The sequence below is a fragment of the Pinus tabuliformis genome, chromosome J, assembly GCF_031772625.1.
Source record: "Pinus tabuliformis cultivar Carrire ecotype Pingquan chromosome J, CPIR1, whole genome shotgun sequence".
Taxonomy (NCBI): Eukaryota; Viridiplantae; Streptophyta; class Pinopsida; order Pinales; family Pinaceae; genus Pinus; species Pinus tabuliformis.
In genome coordinates, this window is record NC_142295.1 from 1078381855 (window position 1) to 1078405236 (window position 23382).

A 23382-nucleotide genomic window follows, 5' to 3' on the forward strand; every position below is an offset into this window, starting at 1 on the left:
TTAAATAAATACTTAGAATTAGATTCTTGAAAAGCAAACATAAACTCATCAATGAACTAAATAAAATAATGGATAGATGCAAATGGTATGGTCTTACACCATTACTTGATGCGACCTTAGAAAGTAAGAGTGAAAATTCCACATATTGCATTATCATAACACACATGGTTAGAGATACAACTTTGAATAAATTGAAGGACATACTTAGATGCAAATACTTCACCCTCACCATCAAACTTACTTTTTGACAAGAGATTGATTATCTTCTTAGGGACTGAAATGATTTTACTTCTAGAAAAAAAACACGGAAGAGGAATTTGGGAAAGATCCATTTCAAGATCAAAGACTTAAAACCAGACTCCATAGGGCCAACTTGTCATTTTCCCTCTATCTAACACAAAATATGTTGACGATGTTGGATATTCCATCAACAGTAGGGGGTCTCCCTGGTATAAAGTCCCAATTATACTTCACGTCGTTTGAGATAGAAGCCCATCCAGTTTTTGGGCCCAACTGCCACCATGTGTGTGTTTTCTCTTGGCTATCAAATGCAGATACATATGTGTGAGAATAAATGTAAAATTTCAAAAGAACGAGGATGAAATCAACCTTCAATTGATAGTTTTCGAAACAAAATACAAGAAAGTAACAACCGAGTAATGAGGAGTATGCCTTAAGAAAGAATCAGATAATTGAGAATAACTAAGACATACACAATATGGAAACTGCTAGAAACCAACTTCAAATCACTTCACAATTAACTACTAACATTTGTGTGAAATGAAGAGTAGATATTCAAAGTAAACATACTAGTTGCAAGCAACGAATTAGTTCATAAACATGTAACTAATATGTAAACACACATGCATACATGATTGGAATACTATTTAACTAATATAACCAACAGAGGAATTCACATAAATCAATGCATGAAATAAAAGAATTCTCATTAACATTGTTGCCCACTCAAATACATGTACCATGAGCTCCTCAAAATCCAGTAGTGGAATGAATACTGTTCATACCATCTTTCAGAAAAAAACCCTAGCCTCACAATCGCTCATCTGACAAGTTACCAATAAGATAATGCTTTCATCTCCCCGAGCACAAATTACCTATCTAATTAATAGCCTAGCTTAAGTGCTAAAAGTCCCTTTGAATGGGGCATGAGGGTATATTTATAGAGGTGGAGGGATAACCTTCCTCATGACCTTTCAATGTCCCATGACTCTTCAACTTCTCTAGGACCCTTTAGAATTCCTTATGACCGTTAATATCCCCTTTTGACCTTTTCCATGGTTTTAATATTTGTCATTTTATGAAAAAATAATATATTTACAATACATTAAGATCAGATTCAACGAGTTTTCACATAACATCTTGTGAGAAACATATGGCACCTTAGGAAACTTGTTGATGTCTTCGTTATGTCCAAAGGTCACCTTGATGCTAAGTTGACTATTCAATGGTTGTCATTGATTGAAATCATGCCTTTATGTGTTGTTTAGAGGTACCTCACCAACAACTCCTCTGCAATTTTGACTAGCCCTAAAACATAAAACCAACAGTCACGATGCAAGATGAATATCCGTTATTATAATAAAACAAGAAATGCATTATCATAAATAAAATTGATTAACGTAATTAGTACTAAGAGGTCAGTAGTATTCCAAATCTATGAAAATCTATTTTCATATTGATGTTGGAGCTAATGTTGATCTAAATTGTCCTTAATGTCAATATGGCAATATTCTAGGATACTAAATGATGATATGAAGCCAAGGAGAAGCAGAGGAGATCCATGAAGAAACAGGAGCAAGAAGCCAAGGAGAAAAGCCATCAGAAGAGGTCATTGGAAGCCACGAGAAGCAAAGAGGAACACATCAGCGGAGGTGCATAAACAGTGTTAACGGAGGAGTTAACATGAAATATCAAAGAAATATCAGAGGAGTTAACATCAGAGGAGCCATATCAGAGATATCGCATGAAATATCGAGGGAGTATTGCAGAGTATCAGAGGAGTTAACATCAGAGGAGCCATATCAGAGATATCGCATGAAATATCGAAAGGAGCAAAGAGGAACACGCAACGAGGAAAGAGCCAAAAAGAGGAACACATCATAGAAAGAAGAGCTATCGGAAGAGTGGAAGAGTGAAGAGAAGTCACAGGAGCGAGAACCCAAGAGCCATATCGAAGGAATTAAGGAGAAATATCGAAGGAAGGAACAAACTGTGTAAACCCTTTAAAAGTTCACAACGCATCAGAGAAATCAATATCGGCAATATTCAACGAGGATATGTACTGCGGAACCGAAACATGTTATGGAAACACACCCTAATTAATATCACATCGTAAGTTATGAAGGCTTGTCACATTGAATCCCCCGACTGCGATATAAGGTGTGGACCCGATCGCTCCATTATAAACCTCCCTATTGTAATATCACATCCGCGTGTATCAAAACCTTCACATCACAAGTCTTAAAGGAATGCCACTTGAAAAATTGCGATTGCGATATCATTGCGGACCTGCTACACCATTATAACATGGCTTAACTAAAATATCGCATCTGTTGAATCGCAAAGTTAAAAAGAGTTGACACTGCCGAATTGTTGATTGCGATAAGTCTTGTAACCCGACTGCCGATTGTGATATAAGTTGTGGACTCGATTAAGTTATCAAAATAAGCTTACTGGAATATCACATCCGTTGTATATCGCAAGTCTTGAAGAAATGTAATGATGGTAAACCGTCGATTGCGATAAGGTTGTGGACCCGACATGTTTATTAACAACTTCTTAAGATCGCATCGCATCCGCTCCATCAGCAGTAGCAGAATCACTGTGTTATGTGCAAACCTCTGAAAAATTGCAATTGCGATTAAGGTGATGATGTGGTTGGTGGGACCACTCGGTATATGGTTTTAACTATGTTGATATGTGAAGATCGATGATGTTGATATTGAAGGACAGAGTATGTTATGGGCACGACTTGTAAAAGACCTTCGGAAGTTGTGATTGCGATTAAAGGAATGACGCGGCACGTGGGATCTCCAATATGGGTATAACCTCTCTTGTGATGCGATTTCCGTGAACAATTAATGTCTATTGTATGAATATTAAAAAGGGCCTCTCTGATATAGTTTTAATATGCAACACTTTTTTAATTTGGCCTCTCTTCCGAATGAACGTGTCCTTTGAGTATTGGTGAACTCGAAGAGATAGAGGAAGCCGAAGATCAAGCAAGCGAAAAGGAAGCCAAAGGTCAGGGGTATCAGGCATATATACTAGAGAACAAGGAAAGTTTATATGCTGGCGAACTGTAAGAAACAGAGGAAGCCGAAGATCTAGCAAATGTGGAATAAGCAAGAGGACAAAAGTAAGTCATAGGTCCAACAGGGTTGGGAGCAGAGAACTACTACCAAACAGATCCAAACAATTTACAACAGAGGGTTGGAGCCTCAGAATTGGAAGGATTGGTGTCTTGGGAGTTGGTGCTCCTAAATCCAAGGTTGGCGCCTTGAAAAGACATTGTTGGTGCTCTGGAGGTTGGAGCCTCACAAAACGTCTAAGTTGGTGCTTGGCAACTGGTTGAAGCCCTATATACATTGTACTTGATTTATTGCAAAGATTATATTAATAAAATAATTTATTCATGTTATTTATTTCTGTGTTCTAAATATAAATGATTTAACTGAAAAAAAATAACAATTGAAAAGAAATACTGATTCACCCCCCCGCTCAGAGTTTCCAACAATTGGTATCAGAGCTAGCTTCTTGATATCACCCTAACAACTTGGAGAAGGATGCTTAGTCATGATGAGAAATCAAGAAGTGTCAGGAAGGCCTCCTTCATTCGATGGCACAAATTTTGGTTTTTAGAAAAAGAGAATGTCCTACTACTTAATGTCCCTTGGACCTGAAGTTTGGCATTCGGTTTTAAATGAGTACACAACTCCTTCCACTCTTCCAATAGATCAAGACAAAAGGAAAGCTTACATTGCAAATGAAAAAGACTGAAACTCCATCACTAGTGGAATCACTGATTCTGAATTTACAAAAGTCATGAATTGTAACTTGGCCAAAGAAGTATGGGATAAGCTAATTAGCTTATATGATGGGGACTCCAAAGTTAAGAAGGAAAAGCTTCAAAATCATAGAAGGAAATTTGAAAGTCTGAAAATGGAAGATGAAGAAGATATTGCATCATACTTTCTTTGAGTAGCTGAAGTGGTCAACTCTCTTAAAGGACTGGAAGAAAACATTGAAGAAAGCACTATTGTTCAAAAGGTCTTAGATCTCTCCGAGACAGATTTGACTCCAAAGTAAGTGCTATAGAAGAAGTGAAGGATCTAGGTACTCTCAATATGGATGAACTTCATGGAATCCTCAATGCCTATGAGATGAGAAAAGGATGCCCAAGTTCCAAAGATGCAACATTCAAGGCCTCAAAATAAAAAAAGGGGAAAGAATGGAATACCAATAGTGATGACTCCGATGTTGAATTTGAATTGGTGCAATTTGTACGAAGACTAAAGAAAGGATCTAAGATAAAAGGTAAGTACCCTCTTATTTGTTTCAAATGTGGAAAAATAGGTCATTATGCTGCAAAATGTCCTCATAAGCATGATAGTGATGGAGAGGAAAATTCTAAAAGGATGGTACATAAAAAGAAAGGGTTCATTAAGTAGAATTTCTTCTCTAAGCAAGATGAGTTTGATGAAGATGAATTTGTAGTCATAAAAAAGAAATCAACTTATCAGTTCCCTCATCGTAAAGGAGGTAATGAAGAATCAGATGAAGAAAATGACCATGCTGGAAGCCAAGAAGTATTATTAATGGCATTCACAAATGATGATGATTCAGGGGTAGAAGGAAATGTAGATGAATTGTTAATGAGTGCCATTGAAGAAAATGAGAAATTACAAAATAAAATCATCTCTCTCAAGGTAGAAAACGAGGAAACAAAAAGAAGGGAAGACCTCTTGAAAAATAAGCTAAAAGAAAAAGAAGAAGTTTGTGAAGAATGTGAAGCCAAAATAGTATCTCTGAGGAAGGAATTGGAGCAAGTCAAAAAGGGTTGGGAAAGCTCTCAAATACTTGACACTATCCTAAATAATCAAAAACCTCAACATGAAAAATCTGGAATAGGTTTTAAAGGAGAATCATCAAGTACTAAGAATAATGCAAAAAGCTATGCCGACGTACTTTCCAGCAACCCAAAAGAAGAAAGATTATTTCATCAAAGGCCCATCTCAGATCCAAAGAATGAAGAGAGAGTAACTCCAAGGAAGAATGTTGATTCAAATCATGGCTATTACAACAGGTACAAAACATTATTTCATCAAAGGCCCATCTCAAATCCAAAGAATGAAGAGGGAGTAACTCCAAGGAAGAATGTTGATTCAAATTATGGCTATTACAACTAGTAAACAACTACCTTTTTTGGGCATTGTTTTTATTGTAAAAATTTTGGTCATCAAGATAGACATTGCATGGCCCATAAGAATGAAACGCCAAAATTGAAGGATCAAACAAACAAACCATATGGTCCCAAAGGGCAAGGACAAATCAAGACCTACAATTCTTTTGACCCCTTGGCCAAATTTGATCTGATTTTCTCATTATGTAATGATAATGGACACAATGAACAAAATTGCCCCCTCAAAAGAAGAAAAGCAAAAAATGAGAATCCCAACACGAATAAATGTGGCCTAGATCTATGTGCTCACAGTGATGAAAATCATTGGTTTGTGGATAGTGGGTGCTCCAGACACATGACAGGGGACAAAAGGAAGTTTGTCTCATTAAAAAAAAAGGAAGGAAATGTATCCTTTGGAAGTGGATTTGCCAAAATTGCTAGAAAAGGAATTGTTACCCTTATTAATGGAAAAGGAAAAGCTCAAATTTTTTTGCTAGTAAACAGGCTCAAACACAATCTCCTGAGTGTTAGCCAAATCTGTGATGAAGGACATAATGTTGTCTTTAGCACTAAAGACTGTGAAACAAGGAACTCTTCCTCAGGGGAACTTGTGGCGAAAGGGGTTAGAACACCAGACAACATCTACATTCTGAACAAAATTCAAGAAGATAAATGTTACTTAAGTCAAATAGATGAAAGTTGGCTGTGGCACAAGTGACTTGGACATGCAAGCTTTGATAACTTGATCAATATCAGCAAGATTAATGCAGTACGAGACATACCAAAGTTATTCAATCCAAATCAAGGAGTATGTGGTCCATGTCAACATGGAACGCAAACTAGAACCAGCCACAAGACCAAGGAGTTTTATACATCAAAGAATTTGGAGATCATCCATGCTGATTTATGTGGACCAACTAGAACTCTGACACTCCAAGGAGAAAGGTACTTTGCTTTATTTGATGATGACTATACTAGAATGATGTGGGTATATTTCATAAAACATAAATTCGAAGCATTTGAGTGTTTAAGAATCTTAAAGCTCTTGTAGAAAATGAAAAGGACTCTAAGATTAAGTGTTTCAGAACAGATAGAGGGAGAATTCACATCAAAAGAATTTGATGAATTCTGTAAAGTACATGGAATTGAAAGAGAACTCTCTACTACCAGAACACCCAATAAAAATGGGGTAGTTGAAAGAAGAAATCGAATAGTTAAAGAAATGGCAACAAAAATGTTAATATCAGCTAACTTGCAGCCAAAATTCGGGAGAGAAGCAGTCAGGACAACTGTCTATACCTTGAATCGAACTCAATTAAGACCAAATAATGAGAAGACTCCTTATGAATTATGGAAAGGAAGATGTGCTTCAGTAAAATACTTCAAGATTTTTGGAAGCAAGTGCTTCATAAAAATCAATGATGTCTCACCAGGAAAATTTGATTCTCGGGTTGATGAAGGGATCTTCCTTAGATATTCTACAAGGAGCAAAGCCTACAAGTGCTACAATAATCGACTACGGAAAATAGTGGAAAGCATTGATGTGAAGATTGATGAATACCTTCCAGAAAAAGAAATTGAAGAACATGAAGTTGAACCTCTCATTGAAGAAGAACTTGAAAAAGAAGAAAAATATCAAGAAAAACCCAAGGAAAAGGAACCATATCAAACCCCTTAAAAGATGAAGTTTCTCCAAGAACATCACCTAGAAGAGCAGATTATTGGCAATATAGATGAAGGGATGCAAACCCGAAGAAGGATGACAAGTACACCAAAGAAAAATGATGTTGCTCTTCTATCCATGATAGAACCAAAAACATTTACTCAAGCAAGTAAGGATCCTCATTGGGTAAAAGCCATGGAAGAAGAAATATCTCAAATCGAGAAGAATGAGACATGGGAGCTGGTACCTCGTCTAAAGGATAAAAATATAATTGGAACCAAGTGGGTGTTCAAAAAAAAAATGAATGAAGATGGACAAATCATCAAAAATAAGGCAAGGCTTGTTTGTAAAGGCTATTCACAAATTGAAGGAATTGAATTTGAAGAAACCTTCGCACCAGTAGCTCGTGTGGAAGCTATCAGGATGTTCTTGGCATTCTCTTGCTCAAAAGGATTTAAAATCTATCAAATGGACGTAAAATCAACATTTCTGAATGGGGAACTCAAGGAAGAAGTCTACATGGAGCAACCAGAAGGGTTTAATCTAGCAGAAGGAAAAGACTTTGTTTGTAAGTTGAAAAAGGCATTATATGGGTTGAAACAAGCTCCTAGAGCTTGGTACGCAAGATTGGATCACTATCTACAACAACAAGGCTTCAAGAAGGGGGTGGTAGGAAGTAATCTCTACATAAAGACGGATGAGGATAAGTTACTAGTCACACTTGTTTATGTTGATGATCTAATTTTTGCTAGTAATAATGATGAGATGAGCCATGAGTTTGCTCAAAATATGTCAAAAGAGTTCGAGATGTCGATGATAGGAGAGTTATCTTACTTCCTTGGACTACAAGTATCTCAAACCACGACAGGCATGTTCATATCTCAAGCCAAATATCTTAAAGACATGCTTAAAAGATATGGAATGGAATACTGTGCACCCATGAGCACACCTATGACCACAGATTGCAAATTAAGCAAGATGATGACTCCCCTCCGGTAGATGCAACTCATTATAGGTCAACAATTGGAGCCCTTCTATACTTAACAGCTACGAGACCCGACATTATGCAAGTAGTAGGAATGGTGGGAAGGTTTCAATAAGCTCCTAAACAATCCCATTTGTTGGTTGTAAAAAGAATTCTTAGATACCGAAAGGAACTCCTGATTTCGGTCTTTGGTACCCTAAGAACTCAACTCTTACTGTGACTGCATACATTGATGCTGATTGGGCTGGAAGTGTCGATGATAAAAAAAGTACTAGTGGAAATCCATTCTTCCTGGGAGATTGTATAGTATCTTGGCTCAACAAAAAACATACATCCATATCATTATCTACAGCTGAAGCCGAGTATATAGCTGCCGCAGAGGTGCATAAACAGTGTTAACAAAGGAGTTAACATGAAATATCAGAGAAATATCAGAGGATTTAACATCAGAGGAGCCATATCAAATATATCGCATGAAATATCAAGGGAATATTGCAGGGTATCAGAGGAGTTAACATCAGAGGAGCCATATCAGAGATATCGAATGAAATATTGAAAGGAGCAAAGAGGAACACATCATATAAAGAAGAGCTATTAGAAGAGTGGAAGAGTGAAGAGAAGTCACAAGAGCGAGAACCCAAGAGCCATATCGAAGGAATTAAGGAGAAATATCGAAGGAAGGAACAAACCGTGTAAACCCTTTAAAAGTTCACAATGCATCGGAGAAATCAATATCGGCAATATTCAACGAGGATATGTACTGCGGACCCGAAACATGTTATGGAAACACGCCCTAATTAATATCGCATCGCAAGGTATGAAGGCTTGTCACATTGAATCCCCCAACTGCGATATAAGGTGTGGACCCGATCGCTCCATTATAAACCGCCCTATTGTAATATCGCATCCGCGTGTATCAAAACCTTCACATCGCAAGTCTTAAAGGAATGCCACTTGAAAAACTGTGATTGTGATAGCATTGCGGACCCGCTACACCATTATAGCATGGCTTAACTAAAATATCGCATCCGTTGAATCACAAAGTTCAAAAGAGTTGACACCGCCGGACTGCCGATTGCGATAAGTCTTGTAACCCGACCGCCGATTGCGATATAAGTTGTGGACCCGATTGAGTTATCAAAAGAAGCTTATTGGAATATTGCATTTGTCGCATATCGCAAGTCTTGAAGAAATGTAACGATGGTAAACTGCCGATTGCGATAAGGTTGTGGACCCGACGGGTTTATTAACAATTGCTTAAGATTGCATCACATCTGCTCCATTGGTAGTAGCGGAATCATTGTGTTATGTGCAAACCTCCGAAAAACTGCGATTGCGATTAAGGTGATGGTGTGGCTGGTGGGACCACCCATTATATGGTTTTAACTATGTTGATATGTGAAGATCGATGATGTTGATATCGGAGGATAGAGTATGTTATGGGCACGACTTGTAAAAGACCTCCGGAAGTTGCGATTGCGATTAAAGGAATGACGCGGCACGTGGGATCTCCAATATGGGTATAACCTCTCTTGTGATGCGATTTCCGTGAACAATTAATGTCTATTGTATGAATATTAAAAAGGGCCTCTCTGATATAGTTTTAATATGCAACACTTTTGTAATTCGACCTCTCTTCCGAATGAACGTGTCCTTTGAGTATTGGTGAACTCGAAGAGACAGAGGAAGCCGAAGAGCGAGCGCAGAGGAAGCCGAAGATCAAGCGAGCGAAAAGGAAGCCAAAGGTCAGGGGTATCAGGCATATATAACAGAGAACAAGGAAAGTTTATAGGTTGGCGAACTGTAAGAAACAGAGGAAGCCGAAGGTCTGGCAGACATGGAAGAAGCAGGAGGACAGAAGTAAGTCGTAGGTCTAGCAGGGTTGGGAGCAGAGAATTACTACCAAACAGATCCAGACAATTTACAGTAGAGGGTTGGAGCCCTTGGGGTTGGTGCCTCAGAACTGGAAGGATTGGTGTCTTGGGAGTTGGTGCTCCTAAATCCAAGGTCGGTGCCTTGACAAGACAAGATTGGTGCTTTGGAGGTTGGAGCCTCACAAAAAGTCCAAGTTGGTGCTTGGCAACTAGGTGAAGCCCTATATACATTGTACTTGATTTATTGCAAAGATTATATTAATAAAAGAATTTATTCGTGTTATTTATTTCTGTGGTCTAAATATAAATGATTTAACTTTAAAAAAATAACAATTGAAAAGAAATACTGATTCACCCCCCTCTCAGTATTTCCAACAGCTAATCCATCAATTACATTCTTATGGCTCTAGTCTTGGACTCTGCTTCAATGTAGTCTTCCCCACTTTAATCATTCTGTCAATTTTTGCTTGCCTCGATCTTTTCTAGTTACTTGTCATGGTGATCCTCTCATTGTGACTTTGGCATGATTTTAATAATTTCATTGTTGCATTGAATACTTTCTCCAATCACATTTCTTTGATTATAGTCTTGAACACAACCTTTATAATCTAGCACATATAATTTATTTGTAGTGATCGATATGTATATTTTCAACTCCATGTGTGTTGTTTATGCAACTTAATGTTTGTATCATCATTCAATATTTTTCAACTCCATGTGTGTTGTTCCTGCAACTTAATGTTTGTATCATCATTCAAAAATATTGCTTGGATATAATTTCAACGCATTGAAATATGTTCTATTCCCAACACAACTCACACTTGTAATATTACTTTGCAATGCATTTATCATCCTTTCAATGCTTGTGTTATTCTCTCTTTAACGCATTATATTGCAATCCTTACAACGCAATAAATTTCAATATCCACTCAATGTAATGCTTTATCCCTTCAACGCTACATTCGTATTTTCTTCCAAACGTTACTTTGAATGGTTATCAATGAAACCTCTTAAATGGTCCTCCCTCAACAAATCGTAATTTTTACATCTTTGCATTTGTTGCACTTTGCCTTGCTAGGAGACGAATCGGCATCGCACTTTGATGTGCGAACTGAGAGGTGACTATAGTGATTGCATGAAAGAGAGTTCAACAATAGGAGGCTGTGACTTATCAAATTGATTTCCACTAGTGTGATTGCGATTTTGCGGGGGCGACGGTTTTATAAATAAGAGAAACCTTGATTGCTTCTCTACATTGTGCCAATGCAATAGCCAGTGCACCAGTGCTTCTTATCGCATTATCACACTCTAGTAATACAAGGCTTAACCCCTTTGTCTTACACCATGCACTTCTTATTTTGGCTCTTTCTGATAATATATGCTATGCCCTTTGTAATCACATTAGCACAAGATTGAAAGGTCCTTTTGCACAATCCTTTTAAATCTGATATCCCTGTGACTACTATGGAGAGTTTTAGTTTTCTTTAGATCATTCTTGCAAAAGCTCTTTTAGGGTTTCGTTTTCTTTACCTGTGCCATGAATGAAACACTGCCAGCGCAATGTGTGTATTTTCACATAATCTCCCATGGCGTGCGCTATATTTGACATGGTTCATGTCTCATGCTCTTAACATAGTTTTATTGTAGGCTTTTGTTGGAGCCCTATCACATATATTTGATTTAACCTCTCACTTGAGTGCATTGTCGCATTCTTTTATAATATGGTATTATCACATTTCTTTAACCCTTATTGCATGAGCTCTAATACGTAATATTGCACAACATTGATATCGTTTGGTCGGATTATTTGAGTGTGCTAATGTATTACCTTGTTTGTTGTGTTTGATAAACCTTTGATGGAGTGTGGATGCAACTTTTCCGTAGTTCACAATGTGATTATCATATGTTGAGATAACATTTTATTAAACCATCTCATTGCAGCTTTACATAGTCTCTCAACTCCACGTTGTATGGTTTCGATCGCTCTTTTATTAAAATGTTATCCCTTTTTTGTGCATTGTATTATATATCTTGTGAAACATATTTCTGGTAACCATCTCATTGTAGCTTTACATAGTCTCTCAACTCCACGTTGTATGGTTTCGATCGCTCTTTTATTAAAATGTTATCCCTTTTTTGTGCATTGTATTATATATCTTGTGAAACATATTTCTGGTATATCCTACAATCACAATGCATTGCATTGTATTATATTGACTGCCTCTCAGTGCATTGTAGTATCCATTTGCATTATATTTAATCCGCTGCAGCGTTGGATGCATGATTTCATTGCAACATTTGATACAGTATAATGTAGCCCTGTAATGCGTAGTATTTCAACACATTGTAATCGTCTGCAATGCATATATGATATCCCTTTCAACGTATGGTTTGTAAAATTGTTTCATTGCAGGTGTGTTCAACGCATTGTTTGTATGGGTTGCAACATCACCATATCTCCCATCGCAACATTGTCATATAACCTTCGCATCCCGTCGCTTCCTTTGCAGTTGCTTTTAACCGTTTAACACATTTGCACAATGTGGCTTTACATCTCAATGCATCATATTGCCTCTTGCTGCAACGAACGATTTATCCTCGTATTTGTTTGTATAGCCTCCAACGGATTCGTCATATTACTTATCGCATCATTTCAACGTTGCTTCTTTATCATGATGTTATTCCTCCACTTGTGATAGGACAACTTAATATAATATTTAATGCACAACTTGTGATATATTATTTCAACGTAGCTCTCCAAAGCCCCATTTGAAATATAAACTTTATAACGCAATTTATTATCCTTTATCACTGCCTTTATGTGCAGCCTTTGGTTCATTCATCCGTCTTAACGATGTTTAAGATAACTCTGTGCGCGATTGGGATACAATAATTCATACGTACTCATCGCAGCGTTGCGTTGTTTGGTGTAGTCACCCGTATGCTTGACTATTGAAACTTCTCTTGCACCATAGCTCAGAGCCACAACCTTCGTATAAATTTGCTAAGTCTTGATACAGGTATGCCACATGGCCCCATATTTCCAAAATCTTGTTAGATGGCGTAGCTTGAAGGATTAAACTGCATACCATAATATAATAAATTAGCAAAATTATGCGACATAAAATGAGCTTTTTCAATCCTAAGCCTTGAGGCTTTAAATGTAAGCAAAATGTAAACATAATCTAATTGAACAATGAGTTTCAAATTTTTTTGTTATAATGTGCAAAAGATCTTTCAAGTAATTTTGCAAATACAAATAACAAGAATGTTTCAAAGTACTTTCCTGGAAAAACAATGTAAAATGTGGAACCTTGAAGACTTAATTTTTCATGGATGAACAAAAACTTTTCTTTAAGGAATTTAACACTCATGTATGTGAATGGACTTAATGATGGAAGGTGGCATTGATATGCAATGTGATTCCTAACATGGTGATGTAATAATGTAGTGAAAGGGCCATGAAATGCTTGTGAAAATGCATCCTAGAGGACGAGGATTAAGGTAGAACACGAACGTCATAAAAGTCTTTAACCCCTAATACATTCACCAAAATAAGAACCATGATGAATCAAGGATGCAATCTTCAACCATGCAATATAAATCCATGCTTGTGAGTTGGAATGCATGTCATGGTAATAAGTAGCTTAAGAGCAAGTGCAATATGCCTTGTAAACATGATCAACCATAGGATTTGATAACAGATAGGTCATTGAAATACTTTGACCAATTCAAAACATAAGCACTTGTTAAACCTTGACAAGAAGAGGGAGACCCAAAATTTGGGTGTTCTATTAAAAATTTTGGGTTTTGTTATAGCAGCGACAACAATCCATGTCATACTCAAGAGAGCATAGGCACGAGAAAATACAATGTAGATCTATGCCATAATATATATTAGAGGACAACTGGAATGGACAAGAACGCTCTTGTGGTCTTTTGAGTACAACTCTAATGCAACTTGGGGTGAGGGAAGAATGCATGAGTGATGCTTCCTCAAAGCCTCAAGGTCTTTGGCTCATTAAGGGAATTTTGAGGTCTAAAATGAGCCTCCTAAGGAAAACAATAAAATAATAAAATAAGAATTATGATTTTTTAAAGAAGATAAAAGGAAACTACTTTTTTAATTGTATTTTTTGCTTATCTTCTTATAGGTCTACTCAAATGTCAAGTATAGCCACCCATTGGATGTGGAATCAAATTCCACATTCAACAAGTACTTTGCATACTTCTGTGTAAACCCACATCGACAAAAAATGAAAATACATTAAAAAATCACGTTCAACACACTTTTTTCATGTATTTTCAGTTCTTTTCAATGTGGATCTACTTAGAAATATGCAAAGTATGTTCTCATTGGATGTGGAATTTAATTCTACATCCAACGAATGTCTACACTTGAAATTTGAGTAAATGTACAAGGAGATAAGCTGAAAATACAATTTTTTTTTCCTTCCTTTTCCTCCAAAATATTGTCCCTTTGGGATGACATCATCATCTGGAATTCTATTAGTTCTTTTAAAGTTAATTTTTAGTACATTTTTTGTTTTTGTTTTTGCTTTAAGGCCCATTTTTTACCTCAAAATTGCCATAATGCAACCTCGATGGTATGATTCCAACACATGTAAATAGATGTTCTGAAAATTGAAAACATGAGAATTGATCTAATTATCGATCATTGATGTATTACCATTAGCAAATGCAAGGGACCCACCAATGATGAAGATGGACCCCAAGGTGCCCAATATAGACTATCGAGCGTGAATGGATGAGTTATCGTCAAACAATGATATAGCTGACCTAACAGGAAACAATGATGTAACCCACTATTGGTCATGAGGAAACCTGCCATTGAGGCTTATAAGTCCCAAGGTGCTATAGAGATTTTAGACATACTTCTGAGATAAGAGTTGGCATCGATAGGAAGAGGTCTATCAAAGGAGACCATTGATGTCTCCCCTATTAATTAACGTGAATTTCAAGATCATTCGCAAACTCTAACTTCCATAAGGTGTATCTATAAAGTATAATAAATCAAAAAATGAAATTTCGACTAGATGTACATAGAGATGTCTCCTAAAATATCTTAAAATTTCACAATCTGAATCTTATCCAACAAAAACCAATGGCCAGAATGTCGTGATGACTCATTTGAAGCAACAAAACCCTAGGTCCATATGCTTTGATACCAATTGTTATGAACAATGCACTTAAAAAAGGATAAGAAGTGAATGATTATGGTCCATTTCAAGGGAGAAGCCTCCTTTTACAATGAATACAATGCATAAGGCAAAATTTGATGACCCCAAGACCAACTCTCATTTCTTTCGTTGTACCTTTAATATTAATGTACCATTAGTCTCATGTGTGTGTGTGTGTGTGTGTGTCGAGTACAATTAAGATTAAAGGGTACAATGAAATGTTCTAGCCAACTTCCTAATATAACAAATAAATCAATAATGAATTCTTATCGACACCTTAAAATAGGGGCCAACGACCTTAACACAAAGTCATTACAAATATATTGCTCATAATGAGCTCAATGTGTCACATACAATAATTAAACCTTTGTTGGGAAGATAACAACATTTCTTCCAGCCACTTAAGTTACATCCAACTAACTAGATTGAATGGAGGATGGTTGTCCCAAAGTTACAATTGATAACCCAACTTTTATGAAAATGTGTGACATGAGTGATGAATTATTGTAAAAATGTTTGTTAAATGTTAAATAGTGTTACATTCATAGGTTCTCACATTACCAACTTATGAACCACTCGACACGATGAAGTGATAAAGAATTTAAACATGTTAAATCTTTTGTCAAAATTTAGAGCCTTTAGGTTATATGTTTATTGATATTAAGTTGTTGGAAAATAAACAAATCCATTATTAAGTTGTATTATTTTTCGATGTGATAGTTACTACATGATCTAGAAAAGTGTTTAATGTCATCACCATTTTATTCCAACTTTCATTGATTTTTAAAGGAAAATAATTTCTTCTAAGAGAAGAAAGGTTCCACACTTCCTATTACTAAACCCCACTAGTGTAACTAATTTCTCAACTATTCACCCACATATAACAATGGACTCTTTTCACCCTTGTTTGTCATTATTATATATCATTAATCCACTAAGATTGTATTTAATTGTCGTTGTGATTATTCAATTTTTTTCATCCTTATTATGAAATTTGTAAACACATCATATTATTATTCAATTTTTTTCATCCTTATTATGAAATTTGGAAACACATTCATAAGTTCATATTAACATATAATATAAGCATTTTTTTTAAAATTATTATATAAAGAAAAATATATTATTACATTTAAACTTGATAATAAATAGATAGATATATCAAAATCTTTGTTATTTCACTTAGATTCATATCCATTGTAGATCTATTAAATATAAGGGAAATAAAAAAAGAAATAAATTTCATATCTATTCTAAATCTATTAAATATAAGGGAAATGAAGAAAAAAAATACATTTCTCTTAATACTTGAGAAATTCACAGCTATATGTTAATATATAACATACAATATATCTTTCTTATAATTCAGTGTGCAATGTATTTAGTTTTTCTTGATATAATAAACCGTTATTACAATTATTTTATTTATTCTTATTCATTAATGTAAAACATAAATTAAAATCAGAATCAATATGAGAAGTATAACAATTACAAATTATTACGAAAACCTCTATAATAAAAACTTATTAAAATTACTTTATTATTAATCTATATCTACTATTATAAAACATAAATTAAAATCAACGTAACCAATTTATTAGATAATAAAATAAAAAATTATACAATAACATACATTTATATAAAAAATATATTATAACATTTATATAAAAAATATATTATAATATTTGTATAAATTTATATATATTTTTATTTTTTTTATTCTAAATTAATTATAAAAATATTAAATAATATAAATAAGGATTTAATTTTATTAATTTTTTTAAAAATTAATAATAATAAAATAAATGAATAATACTACAATAAAAAATATTCATGTTAAGATTAAGATTATCGTACCTTTCAAATATAAGAACATAATAATTATAGCCACTTTAAATTAAAACCATTTCTTCTGAAGATCGTATATATGAAAGATTTACCAATAAAAATGGTTTGATTCTAACTTTGTAATTATGATCTAAAACCATTTTATATAATCAATTACTCTAATAAATAAATAAATGTTAATCAATATAATAGATAATCACAGTTGTGTATATTGGAAGGGATTTCAATCAAAATGCTGATCGACTGTTTAAAAGAGGCTTACAGGATGTTTCGGATGAGATGTATATTGAAATTAAACTGAGAAATAACATTGTAAAAGTCGGAATGCTTCCTTTACCTGGATAGCATCAATTTTTTTGGAAGAACACATATGCTGTTTTTGAAAGATCTTCGGTGTTTTTTTGGTGACACTATTTATATTTTTTTTGTTTGGTACACAACATACTTCCACATATTAGATACCTGACTGTTGTCTAATTAGATTAATATAGATATATGATTGTAAACTATTTTCTTATATTAATACCATGGATACATAGTCATAAATCTAGATTGTATATTTTTATGGTCAAAATAAACTTTATATTACTGTTTCTAAAAATATGATCGCAATTCTGGCATCAACAAATACATTAGGTACTGAATATATTTAAATATATATATTGTTTTTTTCATACTGAAAAAATAAATATAAATAAATTATCTTTTTTCTTTTTAATGTTATACCATATGACGTTGCTGATAAGAACGAATCCTTTTGGCGCTGTACAATATCATATACTCATATCAAGTTGTTCTTTGGATCTAATCCGTGAGCACTGTTACCAAATGAAACACTTATCTATTATCCTTAATTTGATTTCAATTTATACATTCTTTTAGAAACAAACGTGGGGAGGGATAAGCTTTCCCGGGTTCATAATATTGTTGGGATCCACTGCATGCTTTATCAGCGCCATTGTTCTCAGTGCCTCACTACCTAGCTCCTTTTCAAGATACTGTAAAAAAAAAAATACAAATTTGGTTATTACACCTTTATTTGCAAGAAAATGTCTTTTTCAAAATAATTGAGGTTAATAACCATTCAAAAACTCCATTTTTTTTCAAAATAATGTTAATAATAATTGAAACTAATATAATTATATAAATAAAATAATTAGTAAATTTTCATAAACATTAAATAATTAGTAAATTTTCATAAACATTAAAATGATACATTTTACCATAATTAAAAAAAATACAAATTAAATAAATTATAATTTTATTTTAAATTATTATTATTATTAATTAAAAAAATAATAATATGAGTGAAGTATAAGTTGAAAAAACATGTAACAAAAAACATAAAGTAATAATAAACAACAAAAAAATCAATATAATAAATAAAAGCAAAAGGAAATATGACCTTTCTTTTAATTAAATTAAATTGTAAAAAACACATTTTTTATAATTAAATGAAAAAAAAAAAAAAAAAACATAACTAGCTTTGAAATAAATTTAAACTTTCTAAATCTAACCGTTAGAAATATTCTATGAAAGTTAAATTTGTACTATTCACTTTTATTATTGATAATTAAATTAAAAATCTAGAATCTCTATTCCAAAATAACTTATGAACATAATAAACTTAGAATAATATAAAGAAATTAGTTATTGAATGATTATCTTTTTCAACATGTATTATACTACAACATTCAAACAAGAACTTCAAAGTTATGTTGAAATTACATCATCATGTTTAATAAAAATACATAAATGACACAATTAAATTAATTGCTGAAGGCTTCTTATTTCAACTTAAGGTGGATAAGACTGGTGGACTTTTTTTTTTTTTAATTAATGGCCTAGATTGATTCTCAAAGGTTGTAGTTTGTTAGGTTGCATTGACTTTTAATAAATTTAAAAAACTAGATTGCCATTGCCAGCAATTTCCTAGGGATTTGAGATTATTCCACTTCTAATAAGTTCCTCCATGATGTGTTCCTCATTATTATTTATAACATTCATTTATATATGAGAAAATTTTAATTAGCAAAATCGTCTATTACTTTCAATAAATTTAAAAAATTATTTCCAAGAGATTTGAGATTATTCCAATTCTAATAAGTTGCTCCATGATAAGTTCCTCATTATTATTTATAACATTTATTTATATACAAGAAAATTTTATTTAGCAAAATGGTCCATTTTAGAATAAGATGTGTAATTCCTTTTTTTTCTCAAGTTAAAGTTCACTCATAACCTTTTTATACATTGTTTTTTTTTTCCTATATAATACTACCTAAGCATCCACGGGGGATTTGAACCGGTGACTTATCCCAATGAGTCCCTTAACAGTACACCCATTCACCATCAATCCACGCCGGTGACCTATCCCAAGGAGTGCCTTAACAATACACCCATTCACCATCAATCCAAAGCCCCGTGGGCTCTTTTTACACATTGTTAGTCAATGTAAATGTGTACATTAGTAAGACATACTTGTATTGCCATAGTTTTTTATTATATTTGTGAAGCTTTTAACTATATCAACCACATTAGTATTTTTAATGTGATTGTACTAATTAATCATTTCTCCCCTCTTAGAATAATTTTTTTTTTTTTTTTTCTGTGTAAAGGCTATTCTATTATAATTAATAAAGAAAAATATTTACAAAGAGGTTTGAACTTTTGAGGGGGCTGTAGCCTGCCCTCTGTCAGAAAAATCATGGCAATTAACACTTAGCCTTCTGTTTACAAAGATGAAAATCATAGACCCAAGACTAAATAGAGCTAGATAGGATCGACGCTTTAGTATGAGCCGCCCTATTACAAAATACTGTTCTTTGCCACTATTACAAAAAAACTGGAAAGCCAAAATCATAACCTGGAGGATGAGAAAAAACCATACTGCTGATATCAGAGCCGTACCCACTGAGAATTGCATCCAAAAAAACCAGCATTCCTGAGATGACTTGCTGAGGCATAAGTAGTTATGCCTGAGGTGGCGAGTCTGTGTTGTCTTCATTTGCCTTGTTGGGAGAGCTTACCCAATGAACCATCACATTATCTTCAACTTCCATCATGTTGCAGCCTGGAGGAGTCACAAGGTGCAGAACGCTGCCAGAGAATTGCGCCGGCGCACAAGCTATGATATCCTCTTGAGAAGAGTCTTGCTGATGGCGAGAATCTTCTTGTTGACCGTCTTCCTGCAACGCAGCGGGATTATTGAGGACATCACCCGCCAAACTGCCCTGAGAGTCACTGGAATTTTGAGAAAGAGACTTTTCCTTGGAGGTCTCAACTGAGCCTGTGAGCTCATCTTCTTCCTCCGAGAAGATGACAGTTATAATAGCTGAGATAATCGGTTTGTTAAGCCTGCTTTTAAATTTGAACCGAGATGAGTGAAAAGAGCTGTTTAGGGAGGGTCCGGAGTGGTCTGATGGCGGTGAGGCCGGCGAGGCAGAGGCTAACGGGGAGATACGACGAGGTCCAGAGCCACCACGACCCCGAAAACCACCACGGGATCCTGAATTACTACCCCGCCTGGGAATACCACGACGCCTGGCCATTGCAGAACGGATGAACAAATTGAAAGTGCTAACGGACAGAGGGACAAAGAGAAGCAACCCACCACAAACTAAGAGAAACCGGAGAGAACAGACCTCTGATTTGACGACCCCAAGAAATAACCCTGCACAGAGAGTATAGACGACCACGAGAAATAACCCAGCACTGACAGAATGAACCCAATACCCAACCCAGACACCTTCAGCAAAGACCGAAACGAGACCCCTTACAGAGATGGGCAAGAAGACTGGCGTAATACACCCGACGCAGATAGATGAGACTGACTGACTATACCAGACACCTTCGAAAAGAAACACAACCAAATACCTGAAGCGGGCAAGATACGAGCGGTTATGAAGCCATGGTGGCTTCCAAATGCTCTGTACTGCGCCAAAGTTCTGAGGACATAACCACCAGAGAATATCACTACCTGAATAAACCGGAGCACCTCTGCAACTGTCCGAAGAGACCAGAACGAATGAGCCGTGAATTGTGCGCACCATCCTGAAATCCTTTCCCTGCTTACCTTGAACCCAATGCATCATAAATGCGAATTAATGTCCTGCCACGAACCGCCAAACCAACTTGAGGTCTTGCCAGATGCCGGCGTCGCGTGCTCGAGCATTAACAAGTCATTAAGGCACCCGCATCCGGTACCCCTCTTAGAATAATTAACCTTTATAACGAAGACTAATATACATAAATTAAAACATTTTATTTTATTTATTATCAATAATATATGCTTGATTCAACGACTTATTTTTATACTTTAATTGTTTTTTACTTTCTAATCTTCTTCCTCTTTTCTAATAAGGAATTTATATTATTTATTAAAGAAACCATAATATACTTTTATTTAAAATCATTATCAATAATTAAAATAAAAGTAATAACCTAAAATGAATAAAATTAACCATATAAATAAAATAGTGAAGAGATAGTAATATTTTAGAAAATACATTTATTTAATATCTATTTTATATATAATTATGTGCAACATAAACATTTAATTATAAATTAAATGTTAATATAAAATAAAACTCTATATATCACTAAAATAAAATTAAAATTACCGGCTTATAATATTTTTGGAATTTCTAATTACCAATTTCTATTATTTATTAAAAAACAGAATATTTTTTTATTTAATATATATATATATATATATATGTTTCAATTTTAAATAAAAGTATTTTTTTTTAAATATATGTATATATTATAATATTTAAAGCAATTTTATAAGTTGCCAGTGATATCATTTTTTTTAACATTTATTTGATGGATAGGATGACTTGTATTTCACTTTGAAACATTTCATGTCTAGAGCAAGTATTATTTATTTTAAAATAATATTGAAATACATTTCATTTCATATTACTTATTATATTGGCTCATAGTCTCATTATATTATATAAATATTTTAAATAAAATTAAATAATCATATTTTATAAAATACATTTATCATTTATCAAATAATTATTTACAACCTAAATTAATTATAAAAAAATATTAATATAATACAAAATTCAAACCATTAATATAATACAAAACTCTATATATCAATTTAGAATTATATATATAACACAACCAAAATACCAAAATGAACTCAAACATACTATCAATAATGTTAATGTTAATATTGATACTCTTATGGAAACAACTTAGATGACTTGTGGTTGTGACTTCCCAAATAGAAAGGAAGTCTGGAATCTCTTCTAGATTTGAGAGGGAGCAAAGGAGTTTCCTTTTACAAGAGCAAGGATCTATTCCTTGGTCAAGAGGGATGAGGATATCTTCTTTGGTTGAGAGGGAGTGATGATGGACATCACATGTGCATTTTTTCTTTAAGTGTCATGCACTTGACCAGGACTAACAATGGTAAGTCTAAGTGAAGGCCATGAAGAAAGAATGATGGAGGATTGGAAAAGCATGTGGTTTCCTTGAGGATAGATAATCCAATAAAGGAAAGGTACCAACACTCTTCGAGGATAGGACAGGTATCCAAGACAAGAGTGGTCGAAGAGGACCGGTATTCTTTGAGCATAAGAGGTTAAAAATCCAAGATGAGAATAGTCCTAAAAGGACATACCTTGTGAACATCTGGATAGGGTATATGCCTTGTAGAGGTAGTGCGGTATCACACATGAAGCCTCCTAGCACAATGCTCTTGAATGAATATTGAGCTTGTCTAGTTAGGCCTCAAGAGATAGTGTTGGGTATAATGTTGATGCTTATAGTTGGCTTATCGATCCGACTCTTCTTATTAGAACTCTTCAGTTTGAAAACGATGTTGTATTGGTTGTACAATTATGACTACCTCCCTAGTTAAGAGGGAGTGTTGGAAATGTAACTAGTTTCAGTCTTCATAATTGTTATTGTACTCATTTCAATATGTATATCTTATGTAACAAACAAAAGAAGAAAGAAAAGTTATTATTTTAAAGCATGGGTTTCATGCTTCTTAATGATGGCCTTCTAGGTAAAATCATGTTCTTCATGCTTCTATGGTTTGTTAGGTCACAGGATATGTTGACATGAGTCAAGAGAGTTAGCATATTGTTTATAAGACCCTTTCGGGCAAGATGTAACTTGTAAAAGAATTTATTTTGAGTCTAGAAGGTCCTGGAAACCTCCAAAGTACAAGTCGACCCTGGCAGCTTCAAGTCGACCTAAAGGAGGGAATTCAACCCCTTGGAAAGGCTATAAATAGAAGTAGATTCGACCTCATTTGTCACTCACTCACCCACAAGTTCGATCTCTCAAGAAAAATTTCGATCTATAGCTAGGAAGTAAGAAGAAAAGGAAAGCGAAGGTCTAGAAGGTAGGAAGAAGGAAGAAGA

At 34.3% G+C, this 23382-nt stretch overlaps 1 protein-coding gene across 1 annotated transcript in view; it reads right to left on the bottom strand.

The window, feature by feature from the left end:
* Nucleotides 1–17625: 17625 nt before the first annotated feature.
* LOC149230696 (FAD-linked oxidases family protein) overlaps nucleotides 17626–23382 on the bottom strand; it is a 326280-nt gene continuing 320523 nt past the window's right edge. The window contains exon 12 of the mRNA XM_089376125.1: nucleotides 17626–17991. Coding sequence (XP_089232251.1) covers nucleotides 17872–17991 — 120 coding nt within the window. The 3' untranslated portion in view covers nucleotides 17626–17871. The remainder of the gene's footprint in view (nucleotides 17992–23382) is intronic.